Source organism: Mauremys mutica, unplaced genomic scaffold, assembly GCF_020497125.1.
Source record: "Mauremys mutica isolate MM-2020 ecotype Southern unplaced genomic scaffold, ASM2049712v1 000202F_np12_subseq_1:126871_obj, whole genome shotgun sequence".
Taxonomy (NCBI): domain Eukaryota; kingdom Metazoa; phylum Chordata; order Testudines; family Geoemydidae; genus Mauremys; species Mauremys mutica.
This window is the reverse complement of record NW_025422882.1, coordinates 84,040-109,568: the sequence shown is the minus strand read 5'-3', so window position 1 is coordinate 109,568 and position 25,529 is coordinate 84,040. Positions and strand designations below refer to the sequence as shown.

The 25,529-nt window shown below is 43.7% G+C and overlaps 1 protein-coding gene across 3 annotated transcripts in view; it reads left to right on the top strand.

Annotated features, from left to right (window-relative positions):
• The window catches only part of LOC123357012 (E3 ubiquitin-protein ligase RNF170-like), a 36,521-nt gene extending 13,453 nt beyond the window's left edge, over window positions 1-23,068 (top strand). For all 3 annotated transcript variants that reach the window (XM_045000270.1, XM_045000268.1, XM_045000269.1), the window contains 5 exons: window positions 3,805-3,880; window positions 5,181-5,289; window positions 12,589-12,662; window positions 18,377-18,481; window positions 21,452-23,068. In XM_045000270.1, the coding sequence (XP_044856205.1) occupies window positions 5,220-5,289; window positions 12,589-12,662; window positions 18,377-18,481; window positions 21,452-21,721 (519 nt within the window). In that variant the 5' untranslated portion in view covers window positions 3,805-3,880; window positions 5,181-5,219 and the 3' untranslated portion in view covers window positions 21,722-23,068. The remainder of the gene's footprint in view (window positions 1-3,804; window positions 3,881-5,180; window positions 5,290-12,588; window positions 12,663-18,376; window positions 18,482-21,451) is intronic.
• Window positions 23,069-25,529: the final 2,461 nt, after the last annotated feature.

The window sequence follows — 25,529 nt, the reverse complement described above, 5'->3', positions numbered from 1 at the left end:
ATGTTTTTTCCTGTGCTCTTATAAGGCATGCTGTGAACAAAGCAGGCTCCTCAGGAGCTCTTGATGTATTTTCTGTGGACATTGCACAGTGAATGTCCTTTTTCTTATGCACTGAGCATCTTGTGTATAAGGGACAATAGGCTATATATGTATATCTGATGTTGTAAAACAATACATTATTGTATATTGCCAAGCATGCAAGTACTCTGCAAGCCATTTTCATTTATTTTTTAAAGAATACATAAGCTATTAAATGCTAAAAACTACACTAATAAGATGCTAAAATTGCAGTCAGGTATGCAAAACTGCAAAAGTTCATAGCGCCATTGGGGAAATGTCCACTTTAAAGAAATATAAATAAAAATTAGAGTTCCAGAATGAGTATTTCCTGGGGAAAAAAATTGGGTGTATAATTATATTGTAAACTATTCATAGATTCCAAGCCCAGAAGGGACCATTGTGATCATCTAGTCTGACCTCCTCTGTAACACAGGCCATAGAACTTCCTCAAAATAATTCCTACAGCATATATTTAGGAAAAACAGCCAATCTTGATTTTAAAATGGTCAGTGATGGAGAATCCACCAAAACCCTTAATAAATTGATCTAATGGTTAATTACCCTCGCTGTTAAAAATGTATGCTTTATTTCCAGTCTGAATTTGTCTAGCTTCAACTTCCAGCCATTGGTTCTCTGCTGGATTGAAGAGCCCATTATTAAATATTTGTTCCCTATGTAGATATTTATCGATTGTAATCACGTCACCCTCAACCTTCTCTTTGTTAACCTAACTAGACCGCGCTCTTTAAGTCTATCACAATAAGGCAGGTTCTTTAATCCTTTAATCATTCTCTTGACTCTTCTGTGAATCTTCTCTAATTTACCAACATCCTTCTTGAATTGTTGGCATCAGAACTGGACACAGTATTACAGCAGCAGTCACACCAGTAACAAATATAGAGGTAAATTAATCTCTACTCCCACTCAAAGTTGCCCTGTTTATATGTCCCAGAACACGTTAGCTCTTTTGTCAAGAATCACACTGGGAGCTCCTATTCAGCTCCATAATCATGCCAGATTCAATTATTTTGATAATTTATTTCAAAATACCTGTCAGCAAGTATGTCTGTAACAATACAGACACACACAAATTCCCCCAGGAGTAGAGCGTTAAAGAAACGTCTCTGACAACCCAGTTCCTGTTTCTCTTTCCCTTCCCCCCCTGCCCCCTCCAGAGTCCAGCCGGGGAGCCAGACATCCACAACCCCTTTTCCCCAGAGCCCAACCGCAGGGGCTCCCCAGCCCAGATACCTGCATCCCATCTTCCCCCAGAGCCCAGCCGTGGGACCCCCTTTGCTCAGACACCTGCTCCCTCCCTGCCAGAGCCCAGGGATCGAGAGGGAGAAACAGCTTGATACTCGGTCCCAGGCTTGCAGGGAGTTTCCTGCGCTGCACTTGCCTTCCCTCAAGGTATGCTGAGAACGGCAGCTGCTGGGAACCCTCTATCTCCCCCTCCTCTCACCGACAGTGTCTTCTACATGCAAGTTAGGTTCGGCCAAGTTCAGTGGCCCCTAGTGGCGGCTAGCAGCTAACCCCATTTCTGTGGGGGAAAGGTAATTCTGCACACACAATGTTAATTTCTGCAAGATTCTGCATTGTGCAGTGGTGCAGAATTCCCCAGGAGTATCATAGGACAATAGTCCTGTCCCTTCCAGCCCATTGTGCAGGGAGAATAGCAGTTCTGCCAGGCCCCTCGGCTGGGTGATGGTGCACTAAGGTGTCAGAGATGGAGTAGCTCTTTGTTAGGCTCAGCTAAAAATCTTAGCAGATTCCTATGTAGCATGTTCACTAGCAATATTTCAGTTGCTTAGATTTTAGTTTGCTTTAATTTTTCATCTTTTTCCAAAACCAAGCAAAGGCACTACTAAAATGGGATAAGTGTGTTGTTTTTCAACATGGCCAAACTTAAAAAAAAAACACACCCACAACTGAGAGAATTTTGCTCAAACTTTCAAGAAAAAATTCACCTTTGAGTTAATACCAAACATGTCAGTTTCATCCCAAAAGGTAATTGTTTTAGAAAATACGGAGCAAATGAAAACAGACTTATAATGGAACTTCTTTGCAACTTCAACAATACTCAATATAATACTGAAAATTCTGTTATCTCTTGTAGAAGATTTTTAGCTGAGCTTAATGACACCACATTGATACAGAAAGATTTCCATGTGGCCTGCTCAAGTCTGGGAAAAAGTGATAAATGTTTATCTCCACCCATTTCTCATCAGTGCTCAGTGCAGCCCTTTCTTCTGATTCTCATTTTAAGTATCGTATATACTCAATCATAAGCTGGTTCATTTATAAGCTGACACCTCCCCACCCAAGATGGATAAGTAAAAATGGAAATTTTTTATAACCCGTTCATAAGCCGACCCTATAATTCAGAGGTCAGCAAACTTTGGCTCCTGGGCCATCAGAATAAGCCACTGGTGGGCTGTGATGGCTTGTTTACCTCAAGTGTCTGCAGGCACGGAGGTAAACCTAAGTAAACAGTGTCCTGGTGCCGGCTGCTTACCCTGATGGGCCTGGACAGCAACAGGTGGGGAAATTGGGGGGCGGGGGGAAGAAGCTGGGAGTCAAGGGAGTAACCCCCCACATGACCCTAGCCCGGGACCCCCACACTCTCCCTATCCCATCCCTTCCCACCTTATCTGGGGAGGGCCAGGGGAGGATGTCTCTGGTCTGGTTGGAGCTGCTCCGGCAGGCTGGGCAGCGCGGCCGCAGCCTGCTCCAATGGGCCAGACTGGGTGGCGCGGCGTGGCCACAGCCTGCTCTGGGGGGCGGGGCCGAGCAGCACGGCTGCAGTCTGCCAGCCCCGGAGCTGCAGTTGCTTCGGAGGCTGGGGGGAGAGCAGCGTGGCCAGAAGCGGAGAGACTCTGGCCCCGCCTCTTCCCTTCTGGCTCTGCTGACTGTGCAGCCTCTCCTTGCTCCCTCTGTTGGGGGGAGGGGCTCTGTCCCACCTCTCCTCTCTATACCCGTTCATAAGCCGACCCCCTTCTCTGGTGCTTCCCTTTTTTATTTAAAAAAAAAAAATTCGGCTTATGAACGAGTATAAACAGTAATCTGTCTTTTTATCATGTCTGACCGCTACTCTTGTTGCCACTGGGGTCCTCAAAGGTTTATGTTTTTAATGCTGGGAGTAAGTTATATAAGATCAGTGTTCATAAACAAAGGAAAAGCCTGCTATTTCTTCTCTTGAGTGTTATTTCATAATCCTTCAGATAGCAAATAAAATAGATTTAAAAAAAAAGATACTTCAACTCTACAATAATAAGTGAGTATATGCATGCAGCGAAGGAAAAAATAATTGTCATAATTATGTTTCCAGCAACAAAGGACTTTCCAATGGAAAGAAAAAAATATTATAACTCTTCTGAGTTAACTAACATATATTTACAAGTAACTTGATTTTTTACACAATAATGATTTTGATTTCATTTATTAAAACTGATAATTTTCAGCCAAAGCTATTCTTGACAATTGGTCATAAGAAGGAAGTTTTCCTTTGACGAAAGATCACAGTGCCACATGGCTTTAAAATATCAGTGAAACCTTTTGAAACATATTAATCATGCAGTTTCCTTAATTATGTTAGAATTTTCTTTAAAATCCATTATACTGAGAGTGAATGATTTTTTTCCCCCCTCAGTTTCAGGTTTTATTTTTTAAATCACTTTGTTTTTAAAACTTTGTTCTTCTGTGTTCTGGCAGTCATTGTTCTTTCACTTTTTTTCCCTCTCACAGAAATGAGCACCAGAACATTCATCCAGACAACCAAGAGCTAGTGAGGGCACTTCGGCAGCAGCTTCAAACAGACCAGGTACCGTACTAGATGTTGGAAATGTCCATCTGTGTAATAATATGTGGTGTAGATCTATTGTTCTTTTACTGCTAAAGTTTAAAAAAATTCTGAAAGAGGTCATCTAGAAAAAGAAAATGTGTTCATGTCCATTGCATAAACTCCATTCGCTGCAGATGGACTTATTAAAACTAACTTCAGCTACTGGTGAAGTGACAGATTTCTTGTATGGATATCATGATATCCCCTTACAATTTTAGGTCATAGATAAATTTGAAAGGGCCTGTCAGATCTATCCCCGTGTTTCTCAAACTGGAATCCATAATCTCTTTCAGAAGAGCCTTAAAGAATCACAGGCAGGACCGGCTCTAGGCACCAGCATGCTTTCTTGCTTGTTTGCTTAGGCATTTACGCTCTTGGAGCTTGGGGCGGCAAAAAACCTAGAGCCAGCCCTGAGCACAGGACAGTTCCAAGTTTCCCCACCGGGGAACGTAAGTTAGATTACAGTGCGTGCTCCCTGCACAGTAACATAGAGCCTGGCAGTAGGGGGTCAGGAACTCAAATGTGGAGTCCAATTGGCAGCTATAGAGCAGGGACCAGAAGCATTTAGACTAACAAGCTAAGCTTCCTAGAAAATAGCACAGCAGCCAAGGCCCAGTGAGCTGTGGTTATGAGCCACTCAGGCCAGCTAAAGGCATTGGCCCCTTCCCTGGCACATATGGGGACAAGAGATTCTAGGCTGCGATGCCTGTGCTAGAACCATGGAAGGAATCCAAGGATTAGCCAAGCAGTCATCAACATGCTGGAATTGTTCAGCTTCAAAGTTAACTATCCACTGTCTGAGCTTGTCATGAAGAGGTACACAGACCCCTTCTACAACAGGGCCCAGGCCAAAATTTCTTCTTATAGCTAACGCTGATGCATTGCCTCTTGCCTAGTATAGACAGGCTTTTGTGAGTAGTGAATTGGAAGCTAGTTTTTGAGCGTCACTCTCACTTCAGTGCACCTAAACTAAAGGGTTCTGTTTGTTAAATATAGGATCGTAAGGTTTTATTTTCATTGTCCTTAATTAGATTGAAGTGTATGCTATATAGAACAGATGGAAGAAAATAATGTGCTTGTTACACAAGCACCTGCTTACTGAATTAATTTTTCTATTTAAATATTATTCTATTTCTGCTCTTATTTAGTTTTAAGTTTGAGTCATCTGTGTCTGACTTCTAGCAAGTGGAGAATATATCCTGGGTTTTTTAAAACTCAAGTAGTCTTCTAAATTGAAGTTAATTCCTGAACAATTTGTATCTCTTTTTTGTCCCAACAGGATGCATCTGCTGGTGATAGACATCATTTCTATACTGACATGTCCTGTCCAGTCTGTTTACAGCAGGCTACGTTTCCCATTGAAACAAACTGTGGACATCTTTTCTGTGGTAAGTAAAAATGATCAGCAGAGAAAATTAAAAATTCTGACATTTAAACTACTATTATCACCACTAGGTTAGAGAGTTAACATCCCATTGAGATGATCAGAGCAGATCACACCTCTCTGAGGACAGAACCTCCCCTTCCTTCATCATTTCAAAGCCCCTGATGCGGAGTTGCTGCCCCTGCAGTTCCCATTGGCCATGGTTCCCAGCCAGTGGGAGCTGCGGAGACGGTGCACAGGGAGGGGGAGAGTACGGAGCCCCCGTGGCTGTCCCTGCACCTAGGAGCTGGAGGAACATGTTGCAGCTTTCCAGGAGCTGGGTAAGGAGCCTGCCAACTGGACTTTTAACAGGGCTGACCGGAGCCACCAGGGGCCCTTTTTAATCGGGTGTTCCAGTCAAAAACTGGACATCTGGCAACCCTATGTGAAATTTTTCACAGCCCTGAGCAGCGTATCAAGGTCAACGTAAGTTTTAAGTGTAGACCAGCCCTTAGTCCACAGCAAGCTGGGGAGTTAATTTACCCCTCATTAGTGTGTCACGTAGTGTCCATCTGGTCACTACTGCCGTGCCCTAACAGTTCCCTAGTCTAGTCCACATTGATCTACCGTTGTTTCAGAGCGGGGTAGATCGGAAACACTAGGGAATTGTTAGTGCACGGCTGCAGCGGCCAGACAGATACTTAGTGTGCAGCACGCTAGTACAGGGTAGATTTACACTTCAGCTTGCTGCAAACTTAGTGTCCATGTAGACAAGCCCTAAGACTTGGTTTTGAGTAGAAATAGTCGAGTTTAAGTACATTATTCCAGCTGTGTTCTTATCAGAGCCACGTAGGGCTTGTCTGCACCTGAAATGTAGGTCAATCTAGCTACCTTGTTCCTGAGTGTGAAAAATGTCATGCTCTGTGCAATGTAGTGAGGTCGGCGTCCCTCCATGATAGATGCAACCTAACTGTCAACCTAGCTACCGCCTCTTGAAGAGATGGATTTATTACAGTGACAGCCCCTTCCGTTGCTGTAGTGTCCATGCTACAGCAGCACAGCTTGTAGACATACCCCTAGAGAGGGGCTACTGCCATCCTCCTTGAGGCCTTTGCGTACATATACGTATATAGCACAGACATATTACACTTTTCCTCCTTAACATGTTGCAAACTCATGCCTGATTTGTCACGGGTCTTGTTTAGTTATGGAGAGGCAGAAGGAAAGAGGCAATGGGGAAGGGTAACCCAACTCATATGTAGTACTCCAAAAGTTAATGAAAATTACTCTCCCAGTGACTTATTTCTGAAGAATATTTGTAAACTGAGGTTCTTGGGTAACAGTGTAGTGCATGAAGTTGTCTTGTTCACCTTAGTTTATTAGAAACCTTCTAGAAAGAAATTGTGATTGAGATTTTATTTGACATGCTTTAGAAGTAAAAGTTTGTCACTCACCATCTCTTCTGAATAGCCTCAGAACCTATGGGTTCTTCTTCGAGGAGTGTCCCTATGGGTGCTCCGCCGTAGGTGCACTAGCACCCCCCCGAGCCTTTGATCAGAGATTTCTCATAACTGTGTCTATTCGGCCTGTGCATGCGTGCTAGTCACCTTGTGTCCTTGTTGTATAACACTGCACAGGCGAACTGCCCTCAGTTCCTTCTCAACCGCTTCAGCCTGAGACGGAGCTCTGGCAGTTGTCCCCATTGAGGTTCCTCAACTTTGTCTTCATTTCTTATTCTAGTAGCTATTTGTAATAGTTCTTAGCAATAGTGTAATTAGTTAGTAAGTAGTAGTAGCTTTAGCTTCCTAGTCAAAAAAAATATTCTTATATATTTAGATAGATATTGGTTAGTAGATAAGGTAGTTCTTGTGCACTGGGAGCTTGAGTCTGGTTCTCCCAGTTTCAGACATGGTCTGTTGTGCCAGGAGGCAATCCCAGTAAGCAATGGGCACTCCCACTGCATCTGTTGCCTAGTGGAATTACTCATCACCCAGAAGTGGAAGTTCTGCCTGGAACTGAAATTCAGAGCCAGAAAAAAGAGAGATAAAACTTCATCTCCTCATGACGGAGAGCTCTCGATGCCCAACTTCTGACCCATGCCCAGGAGACCCCCAGTCCGCCAGTCTCCCAGCAATTCTATTGCCTCCTTTCTGTCTGAGCCACACTCCTCCAGGGCATCTACGAGGAAGACACAAGACCCATCTCATAAGTCCTCCAAGAACCATGTCTGAGGCTCACCAGGTAAAAAGCTGAGGTGGTTGGTGTCTTCAGCCACTTCACCACCATCTGCTCTCCAATCACGTACCCACAAGGCTTCTGGTTCCTCAAGTACCCAGGGCATCACTAGACCAAAAGACAGCAAAGCCTTGGGCCTGGAGAAATCATTGGTACCATTAGCATACCAAGGTGGCAAGAAGAGCTCTTCCTCTGCTTGATTGGAATCAAAGAAGCCCATTCGGGCTCCAACCACACTTCTCTCAGAGTGCCCAAGACCTATGGTACTGTTAGCAGCCTCAGCCACCATCAGCTCAGTGCAGATTACAGGCTTGGTACCGACAGCATGCTTGGTGCTGCAGGACTTCCATTTTCCCCAGGACCTGGCTGCATCTGAGATGCCCGATTCTCTGTTGCTCGGGTCCTATGTTCTTTTGGTACCGAGGACATCGAGATACCAACAGTTTCACCTCAGATGTCTTCAGGCACTCCACCATTCCAGAGTGGGTTTGAGGATGAGGATTCTGATGAAGACTTTGCCTTGGTGTCCCAAATATCAGTTCAGGGCTCTCCCCTCGCTTTTGTAGAGGCCCCTTTCCAGTGGTCTCTGATGAGCCTATAACCACTCGTGGCACAAGATTGCAAGCACCATCTTTCTGGTATGAGCACCCATGGGTGCTGTCTATGCCTCATGCACCACCACATTGGGACCCTTGGGCAGCCTATCATCAACAATATTCCAAGACATCAAGCACCACCCGTTGCAGAGAGGCAACCTGCATCGCCTGCTCCCTCTAGGAGACCTGACCCTCAAGAAGAAGCCTTTGAGGAGCAGGAAGCTCGATCTGATGATGAAGTCTCTCCTGTGGCCAATATCTCCTCTTCCTGTCCAGATGAAGCTATCGTTTGTCATCCTCCTTCCTTGGTGGATAATTTAAGCAGTTCTAGGATCTGGTCAAGAGAATTGCTGACTCCTTGAAATTAACTCGAGGAAGTTAAAGAACCTCATCATATGGTGCTTGGTATCCTTCGTTCGCCCTCATCTGCCCACATAGCTTTGTCTGTGAACGAAGCCCTTCTGTACCAGGTGCTCCTTTTTGGCTTGTCATCTGCCCCGACTTCTGAGGTTATAGATCTCTTCAAGTCGGGCCTGCAATTGAACGTTCAAAAATCCATTTTGACCACTGTGCAAAACTTAAAATTTATAGGAGCTTATCTTGATTCAGTAGCAGCAAGAGTCTACATTCCTCTGGATAGGTTTGTGTCCCTTTCCAAAAAAGCCAGTACAATTCAACTCAGCCCCCATACTGATCAAGCCCCCTGATCAAGAACTGTTTTCAGTTGTTAGGGCACATGGCAGCCAGTACAGTAACTCCCCACTTAATGCCCTCTCACTTAACGTTTTCAATCTTATGTCCCTGCTCAATTACAGAACATGCTCCGTTTAAAGTTGTGCAATGCTTTGCTATAATGTCGTTTGGCTGCCTGCTTTGTCCACAGCCGGCAGCCCCCCATCAGCTCCCCTACACCCCGTGCCCCCCCAGTGCCTCCCACCCACCAGCACACCCCACGTATCAGCGCCTTCCCTCTCCTCCCCCCGCCTCCTGCCCGCAGTGATCAGCTGGCTTGCGGTGTTCAGGAGGGAGGGGGAGGAGCGAGGACTCAGCGCGCAGGCTTCCCCTGCCTCCTGCCTGCAGCAATCAGCTGGCTTGCGGTGCTCAAGAGGCAAACTGGGTCACAGATCTCTTTAGGCATTTTTCACCTTCATTGATCGTTGACTCTCTTGTACGTATTCTCACCAATTCTGCTAGTTCTCCTCAAAGTAAAAAAAAAAAGACAAAACCAGAGTCATCCTAATAGTTCCAGCCTGTCCTAGACGAACATGTTTTCCTAGCCTGATACAGCTGGCATTTGCTCTCCGATCACTCTCCATGCTGCTCCTCATCTCCTCTCCCAGGAAGGCAGGATGATCCTTTACCCCGTCTTGCAGTCCTTTGTCTCAAAGCGTGGTTGGCCCATGGTTCATGGGACTAGAGGCAACCTGCTCAGAGGAAGTAAAAAGAATTCTATAACACTGCAGGAAAGAGTCTGCCTGCTACACATACTTTCAGAAATGGACAAGATTTCTTTCTTGGTGTGACCATAGACATATTCCACCAATGACCTCATCGCTGCTAGATTTATTGGACTAGATCCTAAAACTAAAAAGTTTGGAACTATTGCTGAGCTCTATTAGAGCCCATCTGGTCGCCATCATGGCTTTCCACTCTCCAATACAGGGTTATTCCATTTTTCCCCATCCCACGACAGCAAGATTTATCCGGGGACTAGGAAATCTCTATCTGCCAGTCAAACACCCTGCTCCTGTTTGGGACCTCCACCTGGTCCTTAAATGCCTTTCAAGACCACTGTTTGAACCGATGGCTACCTGCTCACAGCTCCATTTATCAAGGAAAGTGGCATTCCTGAAAGCCATCACATCAGTGCAATGGGTTTGGGAAATAGGGGCCCTTATGACATTCCCCCCCTTTCACAGTATTTTTTAAAGACAATGTCATGCTGTGACCCCATCCAAAATTTTTTACCTAAAGTTTCTTCCAAGTTCCATATTAACCAATCCATTCACCTGCCAGTTTTCCACCCTGAACCTCACCTAGATAATCAAGAAGCATTGTTGCACACCCTTGATGTCAGGCCTTCTGTCTGGTTAGGACTAAACCCTTCAGAAAGACCCTCAAATTGTTTGTCTCACTTGCAGATAGATCAAAACAGTCTTCAGTTTGTAGTCAAAGACTTTCTAAGTAGCTATCTGGCTGCAGTAATTCTTGCTACAAATCTTGTAATATTCAAACACTTTGAACATAGGTACTCACTCAAGGTCCATTTCCATCTCTGCAGCATTCCTCAAAAACGTGCCCATTATTGAAATATGTAAGGCTGCTACTTGGGTGTCTATACATATATTTGCCGAACACTACACAGTAACTTACAACTCTGCTTCTAATACTGTTTGGCTCAGCTGTACTTTCTTCTGTGCTAAATTTGACTGTGAAGCCCCTCGCCCAATGCTGCCTTAGAGGGAACTGCTTGGCAGTCACCTAGAGTGGTTGGCAGTCACCTAGAGTGGAGCACCCATAGGGACACTATTGGAAGAAGAAAAAATGATTATTCTCAGTATGCAGTAACTGAGGTTCTTCAAGATTTGTATCCTTATAAGTGCTCCAGTACCAGCCCTCCTTCCCCTCTACTTTGGAGTTCTCTGCTGTGGCGCTTGGTGGTAGAGAAGGAACTGAGGGCGGTTCACCCACCCAGTGCTATATAACAATGGCACAGGGCACGGGGCTGAGTAGCACACATGCGCGGGCCAAACAGACACTGCTATGAGAAATCTCTGATCAAAGGCACAGGGTGCACTAGCGCACCTCCAGTGGAGCACCATAGGGGGACACGTCTCGAAGAACCACAGTTACTATACAGGGTGAGTAACCATTCCTAAAGTATCCTTAACTTGATCTGAAGAGAAAAACTGTTTTTTGTAGAATAACACTATTAAAAACAAATAACTTTATGTATAACTTCTTGAGAAAGTATCTGGTAATAGGTTTCAGAGCAGTAGCCATGTTAGTCTATATCAGCAAAAACAATGACAAGCAGTGTCTAAAATTACATTCTAAAGTATTTTTTTCTTTGCTACCAGATTTGAAATCAAAATTTCCACTCATCTGCAAATATATTTGACTCTGTATCCTTAAAGTTTCTAAACTTGGGAAAAACAGAATTAACTGAAAACATTTTTTAAAATAAAACGAGGCGCTGAGGTGACAGTTTTGTAAACTGTAGTTTTCCCAGCTAAACTTTATCTTGGTAAAGGCTTTTAAAACTAATCATTTTCCAATTACAATGATGCAGAAGCTTTTTGACTTCTCAATTAAGAGATATGCTCTTGACCAGGATGGATTGATTTAAGTCAGTGCAATTTCAATGACCCTGTTTAATCATAATTCAAATCAGTAAGCTGAAAACCTTTACTGTCTATACTAATTGTGTTCTGCATTTGTACTTTTTAGTTATTTTCCTAAAGAAAAGCTGATTTTCATTGGTTGTTAGCTATTAAAACTTGTGAGGTAACTCCCTTCTCTTCATGTGTCAGTATAATAATGCCTGCATCTGTAATTTTCACTCCATGCATCTGAAGAAGTGCGTTTTTTACCCATGAAAGCTTATGCCCAAATAAATCTATTACTCTTTAAGGTGCCACCGGACTCCTTATTGTTTTTGTGGATACAGACTAACATGGCTACCCCCGATAATAAAACATGTTGATTTTCAGTTAACCATAGCCTTTACACTAAGGCCTTGTCTACACTGCTGCTTTACAGCACTGAAACTTTCTCAAGGGTGTGAAAAAACACCCCCCGAGCGATGCAAGTTTCAGCGATTTAAAGTGACAGTGTAGACAGTGCACCAGCACTGGGAGCTACTCCCCTCGTGGAGGTGGGGGTTTTTTTTTTGTTTGTTTGTTTTTACAGTACTGGGAGAGCTGTCTCCTAGCGACAGGGCCGCGACTACACAGCCACATTAAAGCACTGCTACAGCTTCCGGGAGAGCACCGGAGCGGAGCTCAAGGGTCGGCTTAAAATAGCTGGCGGGCCGGCACTTCGCCCACGCGGCTTAGCCAGTGACTTCCACAGTTCTGTGGTTTTACTTTCTTCAAAAAGTGGCAGCAAACGTACTGCTTAATATTATTTTTATGTTTGTTTTAAATGATTTTTAAAAGTTTGGAGTTGTCAATTTCAAATTTAATTTTAAACAGGTTTATTTTTAAAATATAAACTCAATTTTTTTATTTGTTTGTCCACCCTGCTATTGAAGTTAATGTTGAAATTGAATTGGATCAGAATTTATTAATTGAATTTGGAATTTGGATACATTTGGTTTTAGTTTCTGAAGTTAATAATATATAAAAACAGCCAGTTATGCCTAAAATACTTGAGCCTAATATTTTAATATTATATTACCGTTTTTCTTGCTGAAATAATTGTTTTAAATCAAAAATGTCTAACAATCTAAAATTTAAATCATTACAGCTTTTGATATTTACCTCCATTAGGTGCCTGCATTATTGCGTACTGGAGGTATGGCTCGTGGCTCGGTGCTATCCGTTGCCCAATCTGCAGACAAACGGTAACACTTCATATCATCAAAGACCCAATAGTTCTGATTCTAAATTTAGGCCTGGATTCTGAAAACATGCATGCTCATGCTTATCTCTAAAACTAAGTAAGGGATGGCAGAGAGGGAAAGTATGAATGGTAAGACTCTATAAGGGGAAGGGGAGGGATATAGGCAGGCAAGTGAGGGACAGAAGAACTGGTGGTGGGGAGTGTGGAGGGAGAATGTGAGTGGGACAAGAGTCTTAGTAGGGAAGTGAGAGGGAGACCAGGAAGGGGGTGGGGGGGCGAGGAGGCAGAATAGCTATAAGGGGAACGGAGGAGAGACAGACAGGATAGCAATAAGGTAGGGGGGAAGTGAAAGTCTTCTGTCAGCTAGACACACATCCACACCACCACCCAAGAGATTGGAAAGGGTTAGCAGAGTGTCTTTCTGAGCAACCAGCGGGGAGGTCTGCATTTCTGCATGTGCTTTAAGTTTGAATTTTGAACATGAAATGATCACTTATATTTTTGGTGGCAAATGCTTCCTCCAAAGGCTCAAAAACAAGAAAGCAAATTTTAAAAAAGCAACACAAGTCTAATGCTTTTTTTTTTTTTTTTTTTTTAATCTCACGATTTTTGGATGGTCTGACTCATGATTTTAAATGGTTAGGGTTATATTGCATACTTAAAGTTAGGCTTATAAAGTGTTTAAAAGTTCAGGGCCTTTCATTATTACAGACATGATGCTGTGGTATTTTTTAACATCCTGAGTTTGAGATGGCTGCACTACTCATGAGCTACGAGTGAGTTATATGGGTCATCCCAAACCAGTGCCAGTAAAATCTTTACAGCGTTTCACTATGTATTCTGTTTAGGGTGCATACTTTTCACAAAAATTGTCAGAAATATTTTAGAGAAGTTTTCAAGTATTATTTTGAGTATTTGTTGTATTCCTTCACCTGTTAAGCCAAAATGCCTCCATTACCATGAGTCCAATTATTTATCTTATTAGTGTTTCAGTGCTTCCCAAATACTGAGGTATTTATCCTCACCCCTGTGTTTGGGAAGTGATGAGATCCTCACTTCACATGTGGGGAGCTAAAGCACAAAGGCTTGCTGAAGGTCACATAGGAGGTCTGTGGCAGGGCAGGAATTGAATCCCCAAGTTTCCTGAGTACGAGGCCAGGACTGGAAGATTTTAACAGATTTGTTTTTAAAAACCTCTAACAGTGCCCTAAAAATGATTTCCCATTTGACTGTTTTAAGATCCAGTATCCTGAGCCCTTCCAGGGCTAGTAGCAAGTATTACATTACGTCACAAAACCTGGGAATCTCCTTATCATAGAGCAGCTCCACCTAGAGTGCCCACCCCCCATGCAAGCCATGGCATGTGTGCCCTGCCTCAGTTTCCCCTCTCAGGTAACGAAATAACTTCACTTCTAAGGCTCTTCTCTCTCAATAACACCCCTCCTTGGGATTGATTGATTTATTAAACCATGTGCAAAATAAAATCCATTCATTATTCCCAGTGCACATAATCATTATGATCACCCGACATCTCATCTCCTGATGCCCCATGTACCACACCACGGCATCTTCAGCCATATCCAGACACTGTCCTGTTTTGTCTCTGGACAGCCACTCCTGCCTTTCCAGCTGGAGTGCAACCCTGCTCTTCCCAGTGGGAACCCTCACAGCCTGACTGCTGAGAGATGGTCTTTACCAGGAGAGCATCCCTCACTCCTGCTGGCCATCTCACACTTCCTGTGGGTCCAGCTCTCCACCTCTGGAGATTACAGTAGATAAGCTTCTCTGGCGCTCCCCCACCATCAGCCCTCTCTGGCCCTTGGCTATGGCACTCTGGCTTAGAGGCAACTCCTTCTGCTGTTCCCTGGCCTTCAGGCACCTCTAGCCCTGCCTCTGACTTGGGGTTACCAGCCAGCTAACCCCTCTTGCTGCTTTTCTGCCTTCAGCCTTCTCCCAGAGCCATAATCAGTCTCCTGGCTCTGGCCCTTCATCTCAGGAAGGTCAGTCAGCCAGTCTTCCCAGGTCTCCACCCTTTTCAGCCTCCTGGCACTGGCTAACCCCTCCACTGGCTCCCTGATAATTCCTCCCTTGTTCCAGGGAGGGCTGCAGAGAGCTCTCTCACCAGATCTCTTTCTTCCCCAGGCATCCTCTTTTATAGCTCAAAGGGCCAGGATTATCCTGTATACTTCTCTTTCCAATGGACTAAAGCACCCATATCTAGCCATGGAAAGTGATGATCTATTTCATCTTAAGCAGGGATCTGAAACTCACGGCCCGTGGGCCATTTGTGGCCCGCAAACCTCCCCAATGTGGCCTGCAGGGCTCCAGCAGTTTTGGGGCTGGGTCTCTCCCTTGGCCCCACCTGCCACCCCCAGGAGCTCCCCCGCCCCCCAGGTGATTTAAAGCCTGGGGCCCCAGCAGTGCAGCAGAGCTGACCGGCGTCTGCCTTCTCACTCCGTGTGTCTACTGGCCCCTCCCTGCAGCCCCCGGGGCGGGGTGGGGCTGTGCCTCCACGTGCTGCCCCCACCCCAAGTGCCCCTGTGGCTAATGGGAAGCTGCGGGGACGGTGCCTGGGGGCAGCAGCGCACGGAGGCTCCCCATTCTGTCCCACCCTCTGACCCCCCACCCCAAACTCCCTCCCGAAGCCTGCACCCCTTCCCTATACCCCTCCCACTCCCAAACTCCCTCCCAGAGCCTGCACCCCCCCACACACACCCCCAACACCCAAACTCCCTCCCAGAGCCTGCACCCCTTCCTCACATACCCCCTCCCACCCCCAAACTCCCTCCCAGAGCCTGCACCCCTTCCTCACATTCCCACTCCCACCCCCAACCTCCCACCCAGAGCCTGCACCCCCCCCCCCACACCCCCCACACCCAAACTCCCTCCCAGAGCCTGCACCCCTTCCTCACATACCCCCTCCCACCCCCAAACTCCCTCCCAGAGTCTGCACCCCCACACACACACACACCCACCACCCAAACTCCCTTCCAGAAGCTGCACCCCTTTCCCACACACACACCCTGCCCCCAAACTCCCTCCCAGAGCCTGCAAACCACCCCCACCCCTGCCCCAGCCCAGAGCCTGCACCCAGCACCCAAACTCCCTCCCAGAGCCTGCACCCCTTCCTCACATACCCCCTCCCACCCCCAAACTCCCTCCCAGAGCCCCACTTCTCACCCTTTCTGCACCCAAACTCCCTCCCAGAGCCTGCACCCCAATCCCCTACCCCATAAGAACATAAGAATGGCCATACTGGGTCAGACAAAAGGTCCATCCAGTGGCTACTGACAATGGCCAATGCCAGGTGCCCCAGAGAGACTCAACCACATCAGCCACACCATCAAGGGCTCATTCACCTGCACGTCTACTAATGTGATATATGCCATCATGTGCCAGCCATGCCCCTCTGCCATGTACATTGGCCAAACTGGACAGTCTCTACAAAAAAGAATAAACGGACACAATCGGACATCAGGAATGGTAACATACAAAAGCCAGGAGGAGAACACTTCCATCTCCCTGGACATTCTATAACAGATTTAAAAGTAGCCATACTTGAACAAAAAAACTTCAGAAACAGACTTCAAAAAGAAACAGCCAAACTAAAATTCATTTGCAAATTTAACACCATTAATTTGGGCTTGAATAGGGACTGGGAGTGGCTGGCTCATTACAGAAGCAGCTTTGTCTCTCCTGGAATTGACACCACCTCATCTATTATTGGGAGTGGACTACATCCACCCTGATTGAATTGGCCCTGTCAACACTGGTTCTCCACTTGTGAGGTAACTCCTTTCTCTTCATGTGTCATTATATAATGCCTGCATCTGTAATTTTCACTCCATGCATCTGAAGAAGTGAGGTTTTTTACCCCGAAATCTTATGCCCGAATAAATCTGTTAGTCTTTAAGGTGCCACCGGAATCCTTGTTGTTTTCCTAACATCCTGTTTGCTTTTTTAATGGCCGCTGCACACTTCATGGATGTCTTCAGAGAACTATCCACGATGACTCCAAGATCTCTTTCCTGATTAGTTGTAGCTAAATTAGCCCCCATCATATTGTATGTATAGTTGGGGTTATTTTTCCCAATGTGCAATACTTTACACTTATCTACATTAAATTTCATTTGCCATTTTGTTGCCCAATCACTTACTTTTGTGAGATCTTTTTGAAGTTCTTCACAGTCTGCTTTGGTCTTAACTACTTGAGCAGTTTAGTATCATCTGAAAACTTTGCCACCTCACTGTTTACCCCTTTCTCCAGATCATTTATGAATAAGTTGAATAGGATTGGTCCTAGGACTGACCCTTGGGGAACACCACTAGTTACCCCCTCCATTCTGAAAATTTACCATTTATTCCTACCCTTTGTTCCATGTCTTTTAACCAGTTCTCAGTCCAGACCTCCTCTCCAGCCCAAACTCCCAGAGCCTTAGGCAGGTTGGGGGCGGAGTTTTGGGGGTCGGTTTTGGGTGGCATGAGTGACGTTATTGGCCTGCTGGGAGGATTTGAGGACTGGCACTGGCCCTTAAGCCTGTCATTGATCTGGGACTGAGTGTTGCTCAGCCTATGCAGTGGAAGGAGGATTTCATTTGGGGAGCAGGGGAGCAAACGGTCCTTTGGCAAGTTGCTGTTTTAAAAAAAGGAGGGGAAGTAGGTGTTTCCAACTGCTCGATGGATTAGTGGCAGAGTACAAGGTAAGGTTTCAAAGATGAAAAATTGCAAAGCAATGTGATACACTTTAGCATAAGGTTCTGCAGTTTATCACATGAATATCATCACCACATATGGGTAAAATTACAATAGTTTTCTGTATATAGATAAAATGTACACATGCGTATGTATGTTATATTGTGTAGTTTTAGATATTTGTAGCAGAATTAATTCCCCAAACTATATTTTTCTGTAGGAGGAGAATCCTCCATTCATTACTATTGCAAAAGCCAAGACTGTCCTTTTTTCTTGTCCTGCCCACTTTTTCTCCAGTTTAATCACCTTACCCTCAAAGCTTCCCATTGTCGCCACCAGCTTTCCAGTCAAGGGGAACCTTAATGAGATAGGGCTTGGAGACTCACTCTGAGCATTGCCATGATCACGAAGCAGGTGGCAGCGGACTCCCCCTAGGCTGGTGCACTTTGGAGGAACAGGGTTGGTGAAGGCACTCAGCCACTGTGCTGTAAGTGGATATACGAGCTCAAACTTTGTTGCTTTTATGCTTCAATGCAAGATCATCAGTAATGATGACAGAAGCATTTGTCTGATTTTTGGGATGAAAGTTTTAAAACCCCCAAGCATCTAAATGCCTAAGTCACCTCTGAAAATGGGACTTGAGTTCCTAAGTCACTTATGCAATTTTGAAAACTTTACCTCTGATCTACTTCAAAGACTGAGTTCTTGTACTTTGTCCTTAGTAAAATATTCTTGAAAATAGCTTTCTATATCCTTTTTATAGTATCTTAAAGTGTTAATTTTTAAAGACTTGGGAGCTGTATCTAAGTAAATACAGGGCAAATATTAAATACTGGCTTTTAGGTTAATACTTAGAAACAAGGCCATATATATCTAAAGTTGTACCAAGTTTGGTCTACAGTAATGAATTGTACTTAAAGAATGAGGTTTAGCACTGAATTACTATTGTTTCATTTATGAATTTGCAATTTCATATTCGTAAGAACTGTCAGGCATGAAGTGACTTCTTGCTGTTGTGCACAGGTAACATTGTTTTTACCACTCTTTGGTGAAGATCAGCAGGATGCAGCACAAGTGCTTCAAGATGTTAATGATTACAACCGGAGATTCTCAGGACAGCCCAGATCTGTAAGTAAGGTTGTGGATGCGTGGAGAGTCAATAAACTAGCAAAAGACTAACGCTGTTTTATACTGTGTGATTTTCTTGTAGGTGTTTATTTTCTGTTTATAATTCACGGGAACTACACAAGTTTTGTTTAGTAAATACAAGTTCCTGCATCTTAAGCATAAAAACATTTATTTTTAACTATTCCTTTAACCTTGCATTTCTGTTGTAATGACATGGTACTGATTAAAGCCCTGATTCAGAAGAGCATCCTTTATTCAGGAAGGGTGGTTAAACGTGTACTTATGTGCTTTCCTGATTCAGCGCCTAACTTGTTCATAATTAACAAGTAAAGAAATATGTGGCTTATTTTTCTTTACATTTCCCTTTTTGCTCCCAGTATATAAAGACCCAGAACTGGTTTGAGCATTGGCCTGCTAAACCCAGGGTTGTCAGTTCAATCCTTGAGGGGGGCCATTTAGGCAACTGGGGTAAAAATCTGGGCATTGGTCCTGCTTTGAGCAGGGGGTTGGACTAGATGACCTCCTGAGGTCCCTTCCAACCCTGATATTCTATGATTCTGTGAACTGATCAGGAGAATTTAGCTTTGTTTTTTTGTGTTGATATTGCTCCCTTTCTTTTGAAAATGTATTTTAAGTTCTACACTCCCTTGATTTCCTAATGAGTTGTGTGCCTTCTCTATTTTGTTTTTTAAACTTTTCTCTCTGAGAGTGTTATTTCTATAACTGAGGCCTTGGCTACACTTGAGAATTACAGCGCTGGTGGTGGCTTTATAGCACTGTAACTCACTCCCCGTCCACACTGGCAAGGCACATACAGCACTGTATCTCCGTGGCTACAGCGCTGCTTGTACTCCACCTCCCTGAGAGGAATAAAGAATATAGCGCTGCTGCTGCAGCGCTGGGGTGCCAGTGTAAACAGGGAATAATCTTAGTACGCTGTGACTGACCTCCGGAAGCTTCCCATAATCCTTTTAAGTGTAGATTATTCTCTTTGTTTTCTTGTGATGCCTCTCTTTGTTTTGTTGTGAAGTCCGGGCTCCGAAGCTGGTTATCAAAAAAAACAAACACAGCTACTGTTTGCTGTGAATGAGCAGAGGCAGGGGGCTCCCTTTGGAATGCCCACAGCTAGTGTTTACTTGAAGAGAGGGGGAGGAAGGGGGCTTGAGGAGAGAAGCAGCGCGGCGGGCAGAGGAGGGGGGGTCCGTTTCAGTGCGGCTGTTTATCTGGTCTGTGAGGGAGGAAAAACAGCTGCTGTTTGCTTTCAGTGAGTGAGAGAGGGGTGGGGGAGGGGGTCGGAACTTGCAAGGCAGCTGCTGACAGAGTGTCGGCTCCAAAAATCCACACTCTCTCTCCCCCACGCTCCCTGTCACACTCCACCCCACCCTTTTGAAAAGCACGTTGCAGCCACTTGAACGCTGGGATAGCTGCCCATAATGCACCGCTCCCAATGCCGCTGCAGATGCTGCAAATGTGGCCACAACAGTGCACTGGTAGCTGTCAGTGTGGCCAGACTGCAGCGCTTTCCCTACTCAGCTCTACGAAGACAGGTTTAACTCCCAGCGCTGTACAGCTGCAAGTGTAGCCATACCTTGAGTGTCATAATTAGAGTTGTAAGAACTTTAGAATGTGCACCTTGCAAGCTACTGTTGTCACACTTGCTAGGCACGGTTCGTAAACGCAGACCCTGATTCTACAAATGAGATGTGCCCAGGCAAATCCCAGTGATTTCAGTGGGGTCTTTCCTGCACATATCTCATTTGTTTCTTACTAGGGACCCTACCCCAAAGAGTTTACAATCTAAATAGACAACCCTGACAATATGAGAGAAAGGAAGAATTATCCCCATTTTACAGGTACAGAGATTGAAAGCCTGGTCCAAAGGCCATTGAAATTAAGAGACTCCCATTAACTTCAGTGGGCTTTGGATTAGGCCCTCAACGACTTGCCCAAGGTCACACAGGAAGTCCGTGGCGGACCCAGGAATTGAACCTAGACATCCTGCCTGTGGATGTTGAACACAGTCCATTGCCTTAATCACAAGACTACCCTTACTCTCTAAAGTATTTTTTTAAGTTCGGTCCATGTTTCCTTTTAGTCTTCTATTCTGTGGCTCTGTCTGTTTTGGGAAAGGAGCCATTATTGAAACAGTGCTAAAATTAAAAAATGGCTCCCACTGAACCATGGCTAATTAGTGTGGATGAAGCCACGGAATAAAAAATAAGAAGGAGCCATGACTGGATTTATTTTGTTTTCTAATCTTAAAGCTTGAACAGTCCCTTGAAAAGCCACATTTAGCCACAGCTTGTATATTGCATTATTCTTTTTCAGAGGAAATGTAATCTGTTGCAGCTTGATTATGGCATCTCATAGGAATTCCCAGTTTTCTTCCATATTCTTAGATTTTTCCATACTTTCTTCCATTGCATTCTGCTTTCCTGAAATCTGTTTTTGTTGATTTACCTTTTCTTAAATATATACCGCTGCATTCTGTGAGCCTTCTCTTTGCTATAATGAGTTCAAGCCCCTTTCTTTATTGTACTGAACTAATATAACTTGTAACGATTGATTCCAAACTTCTCTATTATTGTTATATCCTCAATCAGTTACTACTTATCTGTAAGAAATGGATCCAGAATAGTTTCTCCACTGCTTGCTCTTGCTACTTGGTGAATCATAAGTTATCTTCTGTGTCAATTAAGAACCTCTTTGATGCTAGTTTTGCTGTGTTTCTTGCCCAATAGGTGTCTTGGCAGTCAAAATCTTTCATGCATTTGTTATACTGTGGTTTCAAGTACCAGGTCTATAAACTTTGTTATGTGACATAATGGATTCCAAAACTGGTGAATGTGATAGTATCAATGTTGTGCTTTAAACAAAAACAAACAAAAAAAATCCCATTTAAGAAGTATTTATGTTGGCATTTTGTATGATGTTGCAAAGATTAATTATTTCTGTTTTGTTTGTTCATAGATTATGGAAAGAATTATGGATTTACCCACTTTACTGCGGCATGCTTTCAGGGAGATGTTTACTGTAGGGGGCCTTTTCTGGATGTTCCGTATCAGAATATTCCTCTGCCTTCTAGGAGCTCTGCTCTATCTGGCTTCACCTCTGGATTTTCTTCCTGAAGCCCTCTTTGGAATTCTGGGATTTTTAGATGATTTCTTTGTCATCTTTCTGCTGCTGATATACATCTCTATCATGTACCGAGAAGTGATAACGCAGAGACTAAATAGATAATGAGTGGAAACAACCATGACTCAGACGTTTGTGTAGAAAGCTGAACAAAGGGACCCATGACACAGTATGACGTAGTAAAGCACCTGTATAAACTTTCAGTTTTTGCAATTTAATAGCTTATAATCAATTATTTTATGCAAATGTGAGGGGTTAAAATGTGGTGATGCTTAACTGGAATTTTTAATTTGTGTGTTACATACGCTTAAATATTGAAGAGGTTAGATTTATGATGTAATAAATTACCTACATCTGCTTACACTCAATGAGCAATTGTATGTAATGCAGGATAATGCTAGTTATAAAACACCTCTTCATGTGTGGTTTGTGAAAGGGAAGTTCTATTTAAGTGATGTCAGGACTTAAAACAAAAAAGAATTCAGATTAGCTTGACGCATTAAGACACTTCAATATATAGTTTATCAAATTGCTTAATTCTCACTGTGGTGGGTCAGAGTATTTTTAAATAACAATAGTTTTTCATATCTGTCTATGCAGGAAGAAACCCAAAGACAGCATTACAGTTAACACAGTGAATTTTACTGCTGTACACAATTCATATTGCACAAATAGAGGAAAAAACACTTCAGTATTGCTTTAACTGCACTATGTATAATGATATATATTTCCAACTATTTTACTTTTCAGTTTTGGGAAAAAAGGCTTTCCATTAGGGTCAAGATGAAGAAACCAGGAACAGTCAACACTTTGGTGACCGGCGCTGAGTAATAATTTTTCACATACGTTTTGTGTACATTAGCAGTATTTGAACGTCAAGTAAGTTGCACTGTTGTAAGCCCTACTTTATGTACCCGTGCAACACATTTAAACGGGGGGTTTGCATCAGTGCAGCTACATCAAAGTAATTTACCACTGCAAAAAAAACCCTTAGGTTTTTAGTAGCAATTTGTTTAAAAGTGGAAATCCAAAGTGTATGTCATAACTGGATAATTTTTACACTTAAAATTTTACCTGAATATGGATGGTAATTAAAGTATTTAGATGAAACCAGTAACTATTCTTTCTCACAAGTTTGTACCCAATAAGTTTAAAACAAAACAGTAACATGGGGACATAAAAATCTGCTGGAAAATTCAAAATCTGTATGATTTTTTTTACCCCAAATGTTTGGAATTTGTGGATATTTTTAACACCAGATATCACAAGCTACAAGGTGAATTATTTGAAAATATTTTCATTGTATAAAATCAGTGCTGCTAGAAAACTCAAAATCCTCAAGCCATTCTGTGGGAATTCAGTACTTTCTACTTGGAGGAAAAATATTTTTGAAGCAAAATAGCAAACATTCTAACTTTCTGAATACTTGAAAATAAAATGAATAGAATAAGCGATCCTTCGTATGTTCACATAATGTGGGTTGGGACATATTTTGAAATAGCCTCCATTAATATAGTCTCCATTTTCTGATCATGCAAATATATGTGCATACAATTTTGAGTGCTTATACATGTGTAGGAAGATGATGGGATTTTTTCATTGAATGCTTTTGGTTAATGGGTTTTGCAGAGTCTGTCAGTTTTGTGTTGTTGTATCAGTGCTTAAAGTGCACATCACTGGTTTTGCCTTTATAAATATAAGATAGGGTTGGGTTTTGGGGGTGGCGGGTGTTGGCTTTTTTTAAATTTGCCCTTGAATATCCAAAGTCATGTTATGATTTAACTGGATTGTTGAACCTTTCTTCGCACGTATCTTCCATTTGAGATGGGTGAAAAGAGAAAATGGAGGCGATAAAAACAAAAAAATTAAAAAAGAAAAAGACATAGTGTATGCTACTGGCTTTGGCTGCCTTTAGTGTTTTTTAGCACCTCATCTTTTCCCTTCATTTTGTCATCACTAATATACGATGACAACTTGCTGGCTACCTCAGTTAAATGTCAACATGCTGATACTACAGTATGTGAATCTTGCTTGATATTCAAGGAACTTAAATCCTGCCTGATATATGCACATTTAAGATGACAGAGCAAGGTATTATAGAGAGTCAGGTGCACAGATCTGCGCATTGCTGCTGTAGGCAGAGCTCTCCAAGAGGTCCCACCTGCTCTTTTTAGCTGGTGGCAATATTGAAAAGATGATTGTAGGACTGATAAACTTATCCTCGTACATCTTTTGGAGCTTGGCCATCATGAGTCCTGTCGTCACAAATAACTTCCTCTTTATTTCCTGAGAGAACAGTCCAGACTAGTCATTCTGGTAAGAATGTCATCCTTTCCTAACCTTGATATCCCATTTCTCTGTTTCTCCCACAGATGTCTTCACATTTTTGCCCGTGCCACTCTTTACACCTAGAATGCCCTCCCTCCCTCTGATCCACAAGACACTCCCTGAATCTCCTCATTCAAAGCCCTCCTTAGACCCACTTCTGCCATGATGCCTATGCAAAATTATCCAACTAAGGAGTCTGTTCATAAACACTCTCTTTAGTATGTGAGCTCATGCTCAAGCTGTCACTGAGTAAGTGCATAATCTTATTGATGTTACTCTGTTTCCTCCCCTGCCCCTTCCTGTCTGTCTTGCCAGGCCGTGCCTAATTTTAAGCTCTCTGGGGCCAAGGATCCTGTCATCTTTCTGAGTGGGAGGCACTCAGCTCACCTTTGGGTGCCGATAGAAATAATATAGGCTTCAGTCCAGCAAAGCACTTAAGGATGTGTGTGTATGTGCTTGGCTGAATTTGGACTGCCTATTCTACCTGTAAAAACTAGGCCAATTGATGATATTCTCATGTGTAGTATGGACATTTTAAGTATGTAGTTTGACTGACAGTTTTCAGTGCTCTGTATGGTTAAGGAAGCAAGTGCTGTGCTCAGCTTGGTTATACAGGAGCAAAGGATGAGGCCAGTATGCTGAATTTGCTCATTTACTTTGCGTCCATGCATTCCTGCATAGATACCTTCCTTGTCGAGGAGAAAATTCTTCACCAAACCACCGATTATCAGTATTTATGGAAAGAATGATTGGATCATGCTGCCCTTATTTCAGATGATTCTGTTGTTGTGTGACAATGTGTGTATATAGAAGCAATGTATTTTTCATGCACTCAGTGCTGTGGTATCTGAGCACCTATATGGATGCTTCTGTAATTCTTCACAGTAAATGTAAATTGCACTTACAAAACAATGCTTAACAATCCTCCTCCTTTGACTAGATGCAGACCTGTGTTCCACTTAGGTGTGTGCATGCCCAGTGCACCGGAACCAGAGACTTTTGCCTAGCCTGTGGCAGTGGCTCCTCCTCTGGTGATATAAGGTGAGGTCAATCTGAGCCCCCTCAGTTCCTTCTCACTGCCAGTTGCTGGAGTCTTTGCTCCACTCCCTCTGTCTCCTTGTCCCTTTGGGTGTTGGCTGGTCCACTTTTACAATGCTTGGGACTCAATTACCTCCGACAGCTGAGTCCTAGATACTATCAGATCAGGCTACACAATCCAGTTCCTGTCCACGCCCCGTTCCCACCTCCCTTCCCCGTACCTCCTTGAGGATCCGTCTCACAAGACACTGCTCACCAAGCTGGTCAGCTCTCTGTTGAAGTTGGGAGTGGTGGAGAAAGTTCCACAAAAACATTGAGGCGATGGCTTTGACTCCCGGTACTATCTGATTCCTAAATCCCAGGGCAGGATGAGAGCCTTTCTCAACCTTTGTGGCCTCAATAAATTCATCAAGTACATGAGATTCCGCATTGTTACTCTATCGGCAATCCTTCCCATGCTGTCTCAGAATGACTGGTTTGCTGCTCTGGACCATCAGGATGCTTACTTTCAGATGGTGATTCTGCTGGGCCTTAGGAAGTTTCCGCA